The following is a 12,247-nucleotide window of genomic DNA, read 5'->3' as shown; positions in this document are numbered from 1 at the left end:
TTGTATTAGCCACAGGCGCAGATCCTTAGACACCGAGCCACCGCACTTAATTGTGAATTTTCTGACGTCAATCACTCTTATATGGGGACATGTTCAATTTATCAAAACGATGGCACCGTCTTACACTGCAAGATAAATGTGCACGTTATTCCTGTAGACATCTTGACCTGAAAGTGCTCACTCAAAACACACAAGAAGGAAAAGCTCCAGTAAAAAGTTGTTTGAAAACATGAAATACACTATAAATGCAGAATGACCAGCACAAAGTTCACATTTTTTAAATGTCATTTTGTAAATTGACATTCCAGTTAATTTTAACTCACAAGGTTCTTTTAGGGACTTTCATTTAATAAGAAAAGTATTGATATGTCTTATATCGTATTATGCTTCAGCTAGTGGACAGTCTATTCCACTGTAAGGCACTATTTTTAATGAAGAATGGTGTCCCTCTTGTCCCTCTTAGTTGTCTCCTATTGAAGTAACAATGGTTCATATAGTATAACTGTATTAGGCAATCTCAAAATGGCAGGAGTTACAGTAGATGAAACAGTCTTGCTTAAAAGGCGCAGAACAGGTTTATCTGTTTGCTTATCAAGTGGCCTGTCTGGTTTTGTCATGGCACATTTTAGTTGACCTTTGAGCCCTGTATACTTGGGTGAGCCTGGACTTTACACCACAACCCAAGGGACTACACGTTTAGCTTTAAAAATGCCTATTTTTGTAGCCTGCAGAGAGAATTGGGAGGGTAAGTAAATTATGATTCCTTCTAATGAACTACTCTTTCCAGGTTCATCCAAAATTTTAAAAAGACTAATTTCCTTGAACCAAGAATCATGTTTTGAGAAAGGTAAAAGTAAAGTTCAACATTTTCACATAATTTTCTTTTTTGTGCTCCCTGGGGGAGAGGAGGTACAACCCTCTAAAGTTGTTTAGTTTTTATATTGTGCTTACATTTATTGAACACTTTTGGTAAGATTTGTCTGCTAATTTTGATCGATAATAACAGAAAGCAATGTGATTTTTTTTTCATTTCATCTGCAGCATGCACTGTAGTAATTATTTATGGCGTAGTAGCATAGTACTTGAAAATAACCGTTTAGATATAGTGCGTCTCGGAATTTATTTTAAATTATAACTGACATTTTATCTAGAATTCATACAAAACACTGACAAGCTAATACATGTTATTACTTCAACCGGAGTGACATACACATGTAGCAGGAATAAAAAAAAAACATTAAAGCATAAAATTAATCATTCGCAAACCATATTAATTTAACTGAAAATTACTTAAACGTGTTGCAGGGCATGCGCACTAGTAAAACAAAAGAATGTTAGAAGGAAAATCGGATATACCTTCTCATACAAGTAGTTTGGGAATAGCGAGCAATAATACAGCACAGAAAGTGCGAGGAAACCAGACTTAAGGACTCGATACAATCTTGTCATCTATACCTGCTAAAACAACCTCATATCGTGCCGAATGCATTATTTTGTTTTCAGGTCTTTTTAGACAATAGGTTAAATGCAATCGGGTTACAACAGGACGATGAAAAGGCTTCACTGTCACGCAAGCACCATTTACAGAAATATTTAAATCTAAGACCAACTTAAACATTAGCTATTTATCGCCTTATTCACCTTATATATGCAAGTAATAGGGGTGTAATATGTGGTTAATGTGTGTTTCCCGTTCTCCTATTGGCTGAGTCCAGGTACACTCCTCACTCACATTACAGAGACCTGCAGGTCCCTGATTCGTTAAACCCGGCGCTCCGTGTCCTCCGGTTGGCTAAAATGTCCACGTCAGCAGTCAATTAAGTCAACGCCTTGCACTACACGAGAAACCTGAGGTGGAAACTTTTTCACGGTCCGTGTCTTCCTTCAGGAAGTTGTGACACATGACGGTGTTGTCAGGTATGTTCAGCCGGTCTTGCGTTTAGCATCACTTGTTAAACCCATCTATGTATAACCGCTCGAAAGAGAAAACGTCTTACTTATTCTTTTTTGCTTATTTTGTTTTGTGTTTTCGTCTTGTAGGTGGTCCGGTTAACCAGATGAAATGTAATTGTTGCAAACCAAAAGTCACACCTACTTCCTGAGTCGAACTTGTGCTTCTCGGCAGAGAGGAAAGTCATTTGAATTTTCTTTGAACATTGCTTCTGCTTCTGTTGGATTGCAGTTTTTAGAACGAAGCAAAAAGGTGCATTTCTGAAAACCTTAAAATTAAAACGATGTTTAATGGGACGAGATTGAGATGGTGATCCTATCCCTTGGGTGTTCGGTTTGAGCACAAATACGTCTAGAGTAAAGTCACAGATTTTTTTAAAATGAGATTTAAAATAAACAAGAGAAACGTACTGTTTTTATCTTTTACTGCCCTTATTGCACTGTCTCTAGTCTACGTTATTCGTAAGAGTAACAGCTCACAGCGAGACGATGAAAGAACGTTTTTAAGAAAAGATGTTGAAAATGCCAATGAAAGGGGTGTCATCCCAGGTTCTACGCCGAATCAAGTCCGTAGGAAATTCCAGTACGGGACTCTGTTTGAAATGAAAAAATCGGTGTACGAAAGCAACTTGAGGCAGTTTATCCGAAATGCTGACAAGTTCCCCAAGGACCCCGAGCTGGTTATAGTGGTTCAGGTCCACAACAGACCTGCCTACCTCAGACTGCTCGTGGAATCTTTGAGCAAAGCTTTCGCCATCCACAACGTCCTGCTCATTTTCAGCCACGACTATTTCTCAGAGGAAATAAGTGACATTGTACAAGGAATAACGTTCTGCAAGGTCTTGCAAATCCATTTTCCCTTCAGCATGCAGCTGTACCCCCACGAGTTTCCGGGACAGGACCCGAGTGACTGCCCGAGAGACATCTTAAAAGAGGACGCCAAAAAGAAGGGGTGCCTCAACGCGGATTTCCCTGACTCGTATGGCCACTACCGGGAGGCTTCCTTCACACAAACCAAGCACCACTGGTGGTGGAAGCTGCACTTTGTGTGGGAGCGAGTGAGGGCCCTTCAGGGGTTCAGCGGCTACGTCCTCTTCCTTGAGGAGGACAACTACCTCTTGCCGGACTTCTACAGGTTTTTCAAGCGGATGACGGAGCTGAAGCAAAGCAACTGCCCCGACTGCGACATGCTGGTGCTCGGCAACCACGAGGCCCCGCAGGAGTTCAGAGACTTGACGAACAAGTTGGAGACGTCGGGCTGGTCATCCACCAGGCACAACATGGGGATGGGCATCTCCAAGGAGGTTTATTACAAGCTGATGGGCTGCGCCCACGAGTACTGCACGTACGACGACTACAACTGGGACTGGACCCTCCAGCACCTGTCGGGGTCTTGCATACCGAAGCCCCTGAAGGTGATGGCGGCTCGAGCGTCCCGGGTGCTGCACACGGGAGACTGCGGGCTGCATCAGAAGGAGAGCTGCAACCCAGAGCAGGCTCTGCAGAAAGTGCAACAAGCTCTGCAGTCCTCTGGGAACTTCCTGTTTCCCCATGCTTTGGTTCTTGATAAAGAGAGCTTGGTGGAACACAAGCCACATGTGAAAAACGGAGGGTGGGGCGATCTCAGGGACCACACACTATGCAAAAATTATGCCAAAATTCTCTGAAGGAACAGATTTCAAGACAAGTGCCATTAAAAATATGAGGGATTTTTAAGACCCTGTGTGTGGGTATCGCTGTGCTTTTTTAAAGGGTTTGGAATCATTAGCACAGTATTTACATAACTGTTACAGGTGGACAAGAGCCCAGCACCAGGTAATAAAATTGCCTCAAGACACCCCCTCCCCCCCCCCATCTAAAAATGATCCTCAACACCTCAACATTCCAGCATTCTTTATTTCCATGAGAAAGTCATAGGTTTTGTTTAAATTTTATTTACATTGAGAAAAACTCTTTGGGTGTTCTTCAAGTAGTAGGCAGCTGGCTTTAATGGAAAACTGCACATTAAGAATATATACATAATAGTCATAGGAATGTCAGTCATGCTTATTGGAAAGAGCTGTGGTTATAGAATACCAAAGAATTGCATTTCTTCTCATGGTTTTTCTTCTGCTGACACTGTGCGCTGCACAGTTGTTCTGTGGCATCCTGTTAAACTGTGGAGTGGATTACAAGTGTGCTTTTTGGCGTTTAAGACTTTGGGCAATATTTGTTTGAGACATTAACGGGAAAGAGGTCACGACTGTTTCATGAGATGAAAATGCGCATTTAAAGCAGTAGCACAAAATATGATTGGTTATTACCTCACTGTTTTTTGTGCAGGCTGTACTTTATTAAAAAAGAGGTAGGGGTTGGGATCGTGGTTGAAGGCTATCCAAGATATGTTAGTAATAGATTCCCAACAGCTTGACTACTGGTCCAGCTCTTTATTTGATAGCTTAGTTACTGTAAATCATAACAAATGTGCAGCATAAAGCACTTGGAGAACTAGGATTCCCTGGTACATGCTATAATTTGATCGTAGCACTGTTCCAATGGGGAGCATAGAAATGCTTAAACTGCCTTTTTCCATGCATTTTCTGGTGTCAGTGTGATCCAGTGGTGCCCAGCTACAGACCTTGTGAGCTGCAGCTATTTCTTTCCAGTTAGTTGAGCCAATCATTACCTCAATCAGACCAATTTAAAATTTTCAGGAACTGTTGAATTGAAGAAACCTACAAATTCTGCTGCATTCTAGTGATCAAGGACTAGAGATGCATGCCTACTGTATAGAGCAATTCAGGTGCCTCAAATTCAGTTCATGAGAGACCTTGTGTCTTATGGTTTTTGTTCCAATGTATAAAGACAATGAAACAAATACTATGTATTTTATTTGCTGTGTAGAATTTGTCTAAAGGTCATTTGTGGTTGATTACTTAAAATGTTTTCTTTGTTAATGCCACTGTTGCCTACAAAGTCTGGTTAGAAGTTTTACAGATATGGTAATTAATTAGATGGACTTAGATTAGATGTAATTGAGTCCACTGGCGAAACAAAATCAGAAGTCCAGGAGTGCACAATTCTAGTCCTGGGGTACCAGAAGGTTTCTAATGTGATTCCACCTGAGCCCTTAATTATTTAATTTAACTCATTATTTGCTCATCTATTAATCAGACAAGCTAAAACCTGCTGACCAGAGACCCTTGCGGACCAAAGTCGGGCACCCCCATCATAAGCCGTCCAGCAATTGTCTTCAAGAATCCTTGTGTAATTAAAACAGTGCTATTCTACTTAACAAGTTAAGTTAGTTTGGATGATTGTGTACCTTAGTATCCAATATTGGAGATTCAGTGCATCTTCATGTTTTCAATCCAGGTTGGCCCTTAATGACAATTTTGAGCTAGTTACATTATCCCAGTTCTTCAGTTACTGTTTTATGAAACCCAGAAGGCCATCAGACAGACTGGCCACCATTAGACAAAAATATTTTTGTGTTTTCTATCAAAAGGCCTGGACCTCTTTACATCGCACCAGACTATACTTCATTGTAAGTTGTGGTTTCGGGATCTTGGTTTCTGTGGTTGTCTGTCACGTGAGAAATTTGCTTAAGATAAACATCTTCAGTGGAGTAAAAGGAGGAAAGCAGGTTTATTTTGCCATGGGGTTTTTGTGTAATTACCTTTTGTTTTTATTTGCCCAGGACCTTTTGAGTTTTCCTTCATTATTACAGTCATGCCATTGGTATTTGACTGTAAGCTTTTTTTTTTAAGTTGGAACTTTTTTTTGGGTAATCCATGTCTGTTTGAATATTCAAATCAAATGCTTTCAGTTCCCTGTTGGTGTGGCACTGCATACGGCTGTGCACAGCTAATTTGCTTTTACATTGATAAATGGTGCATTTCTAGGCATCAATAGGTTTGTGAATTTGAAAAGGACTATATAAAAGGTGGAGTAGTTGCATTTATCTTTTTTTACACTTTGAGAATTTCTTGTAACCTTTTACAAATATGACCATTTTTTATGACTGTGTTACAGTACAAATTAATTGCTGTTGTTGGTGATTTAAGAGATCAAGCAGCCAAAATAGTGCCTTTTATTCAAACAAAAGCTTTTATTCTAAATGTGGATATCCTTAAGGCTTGCTGTTGAATAGAATTAGTACCAGTTCATAACTGGGTGTGTTCATGCTGACAATGTCAGAAAACTAAGCCTTGTAACGTATTTGGTTCTTCAAGGACAAGATTGTTTTTCTGTGAGAACACACCAGTCATTACCCTATTGTACATCTGATACTGGATTTACTAACATAGATAAATAACATAACTCATAGTTCATTAACTTGGTTTGGCTGTATACAGAGTGCTGTAAATCTTTAACAAGTCTGTTGTAACACTATTTTTTTTTAATTTCATGTGTAGACATTGTATACCTGGAGCTACATCTTTAATCCAAATGAAGCACAAATGAAGGATTTTCATAACTTTTTATGGCAATTCCACTCTTTCTCCTGTTTTCAGTAACAATCCAGGGAGTGATATCACTGACATGACCTCCCACTGCCCTAAAGGTTGTTTTCCCTCATTGAGCTGTATACTGAGAATGTTCTTTCTTGCTGACAAGTTCCTCTGTTGCATTAAAAATTAAGCCCTAAAACTACATGATCTGTAGCAGATGTCAGAACGTACTATATTAACCTCTGCACTCCTCTGCTGTGGATGTGGGAGGGACTTGCATTTACTGGAATCAGCCTTGTACTTGCATAAAAAAAATGAAAAGGGCTTAAAAAACTTCCATGGGGATTCCTTATTTCCTCTGAATTCTGGAGGTATTGGCTTTTAAAGAAACAAAAATAAGGATGAGATAATTGTCCCTGATGTTTCTTTTTTGTAAGTCATGATTAGGACAAATAATGTGTAAAAAGTTGTGGATTGTATCACCACTGACAGAGTACCCTCATACCCTTCAAAAATAATAATGTAGCAGAAAGCTAATGTAACCCTCCCATTTTAAAACTGACTTGTTTTAAGCAATATTTTTGTATTTGCAAGTTGACATTTTATGAGATGTGTTTTTAGATCTTTATTTTTATCCTTTTCATTTAATTTAATTCTTGGAAATCTGTACAAACAGAGGGTTTTACCTTGCCCAACTAACTACCTGCTTTCCAGAAAGGTATAGAAAATCCAGTTCTTAAATATTTTGATTGTGGACCAAAAAAAAATCTGAATGATATAATGGAATATAGAACATGTTCCATAGATGCAGTAATGTATGTTGTGCTTAAATTATTCTGATTTCAAAATTAAAATTTACTGTTGTGCCATTTATATAATTTTGCTGTCAGTGGGACCACAGAAAAGGTTAGTGTAAAAATTTCAATGGTTGCCTGCCATTCAGATCCAGATGAAATTTAAAAATCCAAGTATCAGTCATAAGGCTCATTTATAAAGTATTGTTTCCTTCAGCCTGCTATCATTTGGGTTCATATTAAAAACGATATAAATTATGGACAACGGGTCATATCAACTGAAATTTAAACTATAGGAAAGTGTTTACAGCTGGTGACCATGAGGTCTGAATACACTGCATTTTCATTTTCTTCCTGATAATTGAGGTCTGTTAAAAAAATGGATGGGAAGACATACACTGAACATCAGACATTTGATTGTAAATAATGCAATTGCAAACATGCTTTCTGCTGTACTTCATACTAGTGTAATGTGCAGTGCCAGTAGGAGAGTTTCTTTCCCTTTTTAACTATTTTGTTCCTGGGGTTTTTCCAGTTCTTGCTTCAGTCAAAGAAAATACATCTGACTCCTAGGTTTACAAGATCAATGTATGTGGTAGTCATAAACTTATTTACTTTTTAATGTTGTCCTTCTCTGGTAATGTTTTGCCTTCTAAATGATATTGGAAGATACGTTATAAACTACATTTTGACAATCATACTGATGTTTTTTTTTCTTGCTTGGCTTAATACTCACCCTCACTTGGGTCTTAATGAAATGTCACTTCAGAAAAAAGGTAGGCATACCTTAGGTATGACAGATGAGAATCTGGTTTAGGATTTAGACATGAAAACAGAGTCAAGCCTACAGAGAAGTTGCACTAATAACCTGTTCGGTTAGTCTAGCCATTACTCAATGGGGAAAAGACTGGAGCCTCATTATAAATAATAATCACTCCTGCCCCATAGTAATGTATCCATGGAGAAATAGTAACATTTGAGGTGGTGGAGATGTAGGCTATGATAACAGTACAATAGCTGCAGGTGCAGCCTGCATTTTCAGTGCTGTGAAAACTGTCGCTGCTGGTTTCGCCCAAAGCTGTTACAATTCCTGAACTTTTATAAACAAAATGTTGCAGAGCATTAGTTTTAAAATACTTTTGGTAGTGATATTTTGTCATTCAGCTGTCAATGCTGTTACCTTATGTGACTTATACCAGTGAGAACGTTTTTGTCTTTTGAAATTAAATTGCTTTGCTTCATGAATATTCACAATGGAAGGAACGACAATCAGTGGGTTAATCTATGAAAATGAGCTAAACTCATTTTCTACACTCACTAAGCTTATATAGGAAGTTAGGAAATGCCTGTGATGTATGTTTAGAGTACTGACAAAGCGAGGATCTATGGTGCACCCAGTTTTCAAAGTATGTAATATGTCTTTTCCTGATAATACTGTATGTCAGTGGTGCTAGTTAACACTTTTTTCATACAGCCTATACCATCTTATTCTCTTTGTTTTCCCAGTTTTTGTATATTGAATCCACTTATGTGCAGTTCCATTTATGTGTGGGCTTATGCACTTTCCAAAGCCCATAATTTATAGACGGAAAAATGCTGCCATTGAAACAAAAAAAGTAATTCCCCAACAATGTACCTGAGAAATTTATCCTGTCTTAAGGATTCTTGATTGTAGTTTAGGTGTGTTAGTATTACCACTTGAAAACCATTTTTGTGTGTTGGGGAACCATCTTTCCATATACTGTAGGTGAATATACACTATAGAGTTTAAAACTGTTATTAATTTTTAAAACATTAGCAGAGCTATTAAATACCTGATTTCTGTGTTTTAACATTACATGGTGCAGTAGTCTCCAGATTTATTCATACCCTCAAAGAACTGTATTGAAAAGTTGTTATAAGCTGTACATTCCAGGTATGTTATTTTCTGATTTGAACATTTAAAAATCTACTACAGATCTATTGAAATGTATTTATTGTGAAATTCATATAAAGATTATAACTTCTGTTATTGTTTGTATAATTAGAACATCTGTGAGAACCATTTCCATGTATTTCTGAAAGGATAATGTCTAAATGTATTCATACTCTAACAACCCTGTTTTTTTTTTTGTGAACTTTCTTTTGACTTTGATTCCCTTAAGGAGGTGCTTCCTGTATCCTTGTTATAGGTTGTTATAAGGCTGTAGGTTGCACATCCTGCCCTTATGATCTGCTTTACTCAGTAAATACCAGAAATGTTGTTCTGGAGACTGTGGTGAGACTTTTTCTCTAATTGGGAACAGTGATAGTTTTACTCCCTTAAACTTTTGGTCTTTGAGTTTGATGCATTGTTTTTAATCTAATCCCGTTATAAAATGTACTTGTAACCAGACATAAGCTTCATAACAGACGGCACCAGCTGTTCATTGAAATAGCATAAAAAATCACATTTCTAACTAGGACATCTGGACCAAAGACCAAAGTTATTGCAGAATGGCTCCATTATTATTCTTTACAGAAGGGTTAGCATTTCAACATGAGATTCTACTTGTTCTAATGATAGTCCCACTGACACAGTCCAAAAATTCAACTCGGCTCATCCAACCACATCATTTAACTGGAAGTCCCCTTGGCCTTGGAAGTCTGTTTCTGTTTGGCAAATGTATGTTGTGGATTTTTGCCATAGACCCCAGCTTCATGGTCAGACTTGAATGGCAGTCTTGCAGATATTGTAGATTAATTATTCCAGACTGCAAATTCCAAATTGCCTCTGGGTTTGTGACATCTTCAACATTACTCTCTTCACTGCCTTTTTTTTTTGTAAAACATACTTCTGTTTTCTTCCCAACAGACTACCACTCTTGCCATTAGCATTGAACTTGTTGGTGAAAGGCACCATAAGCAAAAGAACGATAAGAACACCGTAAGGCTTTGTGAACATTCAAAATAATTCTAAAATATAAGATGACTATTTTATAGCATTTGTTTTCAACTTTTTCTGGGTATGAGTACACTTCAACATTGAAGATGTTGAGCAAGAAACAAGAGATGTACAGTAAAAAAGAGACCATGATGTTGTTTTCTTTTTTGGGGGGGGGTCTGCTTAATGAACTTTTTAAGAACAGAGGTTTATTTCACCCTAAGTCTGCAGGCCCAGATTTCTAGAACTCATGATGTTGTGAGGGGATGGTTGTGTTTGTTACTTTCTCATCGGAAGGAGTGCATTCATACAATGTGATTTAGGGACATTTATTTCTTTTGTATTGCATTTAACTGCAATAGTAAATGTGGTGTAAAAATATAGTGTCGTTGTTTTCTATTTGTATTTGATCTGTTAATGTTTCTCAGGAATTATTTTTGCAAGTTGTAAATAACTGGAATTGCAGACCTATGCAACAATAAAAATGTCTGCCTGATGAATGTGTATTGTAGCTTTTTGTAATTCCTAGCAGTAATTTGTAATTTTTGTTGTTTTAATATAAAATATGGATAAGGAATTCAGAATGTCTTGTTGCCAAAGTTCCTTTATGCCACCAAGGAGCTTTAACTGCACAAATGTGGAATCGGTATGATTTTTTTTGTTAACTGACATGGGGAGCTGTTTTGTTGTTCCAAAGTGTAGACGTGGACTAAATTTGCACAAATTTAATTGGGTTGGGGAAAACTTGAAAGACGCAGGTTATTTATATGCAGATTTTTTTCATTGTTAGTTTTGATTACAGATTGCTCCCCGTTATGTTAAAAGTAGATTTGCCAGACCTGTGGGCTGGCTTTAATTATTTTAGATACATTTGCAAACAACATCCATTCCCGTGTTGCAAATGATGTCCTGAAATCAAATCTGCTGACAGTCCTAAAGATAATGGGGAAAAACTGTTTTTTGGACCAAGCTTTTGACACTTATCGCCTTCCAGGGTAATGAAATTTGTTTTTGCACATTTTCTCTGCTTAGCAGTTTTAAACTGCATTTGGATGACCTGACCAATGAGATTTTGTCTTTTGATGCTATGGAGTGTATTGTACAAAGCCAAGCCTGGTTACAATATGCAGTCCTTGAATTGGAGACAAACGTACACGTCAATACAAGCACAAAATGGAGCAGATGTACAGTAAGCACTGTGGTGTTTTGCTTCAAGGGGGCTTCATTGACATGCTCAGAAGAGAGGTCCATGTTCATGTTGGAGAATGTGAAAAGCAGGGTAATTTCATTGGGCTGAGGGTTGCCCATTTTAATGTCTTATTTTTTTAAAGCTTCATCAGTTCTGAAAAAATACTAAGTCATTTTTATTGTATTAATTTTTGTATTTTAATCGCACAATAAATGACTTATGAATAAAAAATTTTGGTTTGTTTATGGCACAACCTCATTTGATTATATCACTCTTCCTGGTGTTCAAGTTTAATTTATTTACCCGAAGTTTCTGAGATGTGTATGAAATATTTACCTCGTCTAAGTTGGTTTTGACACAGCTGTTAGCCGAATGGATAACAATACATGGGAAAGCCGATTTTATGAAAGGTTAAGGTTAAGAAGATTAAAATGGATTTCTGAATTAACATCTTTTTTTTCTGTTAATCCTAAATGCCTGTGTGGATTAAATCTTACATTAATTACTCTTCCTTTCAGCGGAGCAGTAATTAATCAAATTAGTTTGCAGATTTCATTGTTCTGTATATAAAGACCCTGAAGCTAAAGTTTTAAAGGTGTATGTTAAATTTGCCAGTAAACTTTTATTTTGCATTGCTTGCCTGTCTATATAATTGTACTGTTTCAACATAAACAGTACCATATAAAACATTTTCTTGACAGCTGTATGACACGGTAACAGTGGGTAAACAAGGCTTGTGTTACCTTCTTTTTTTACTTACATATCTAAGCATTGCACATATACTGTATATAGACTCACTTATCTTGAATCGTCGCCCCAGGGTTACAGAATGCAAAAAATTTACTGTGTGTGTAAAATACAGTATGTGCAACACATTACTGAGATTTTAAGAAGCAAAATTCATATGGTAATGTAACTAAAATACAGAAGATTTTAAAAATGAAAGCATCAAAGTTTGATAAGAAATCTGGCACGCTTG

The 12,247-nt window shown here is 37.4% G+C and overlaps 1 protein-coding gene across 2 annotated transcripts; it reads left to right on the top strand.

Annotated features, from left to right (window-relative positions):
* The first annotated feature begins 644 nt into the window (after window positions 1-644).
* On the top strand, window positions 645-11,499 carry LOC148839629 (alpha-1,6-mannosyl-glycoprotein 2-beta-N-acetylglucosaminyltransferase). Of its 2 annotated transcripts, XM_088931777.1 has the most exons (3): window positions 645-745; window positions 1,716-1,917; window positions 2,041-11,499. In XM_088931777.1, the coding sequence occupies exon 3, from the start codon at window positions 2,331-2,333 to the stop codon at window positions 3,615-3,617; it is 1,287 nt and encodes a 428-aa protein (XP_088787903.1). In that variant the 5' UTR covers window positions 645-745; window positions 1,716-1,917; window positions 2,041-2,330; the 3' UTR covers window positions 3,618-11,499. The 2 variants fall into 2 exon arrangements, with proteins under 2 accessions (XP_088787903.1, XP_088787912.1); XM_088931786.1 differs by lacking the exon at window positions 645-745 and having other exon boundaries at window positions 1,696-1,917.
* The last annotated feature ends 748 nt before the right edge of the window (window positions 11,500-12,247 follow it).

This window comes from Atractosteus spatula, chromosome 2 (genome assembly GCF_055471065.1).
Source record: "Atractosteus spatula isolate fAtrSpa1 chromosome 2, fAtrSpa1.hap1, whole genome shotgun sequence".
NCBI lineage: Eukaryota > Metazoa > Chordata > Actinopteri > Semionotiformes > Lepisosteidae > Atractosteus > Atractosteus spatula.
The sequence above is the reverse complement of the archived record's forward strand: the minus strand, read 5'-3'. Positions and strand labels throughout refer to the sequence as shown.

Coding starts and splice junctions, on each gene's coding strand:
- LOC148839629 (XM_088931777.1), top strand. CDS start 2,331: ATGAGATTTAAAATAAACAAGAGAAACGTACTGTTTTTATCTTTTACT.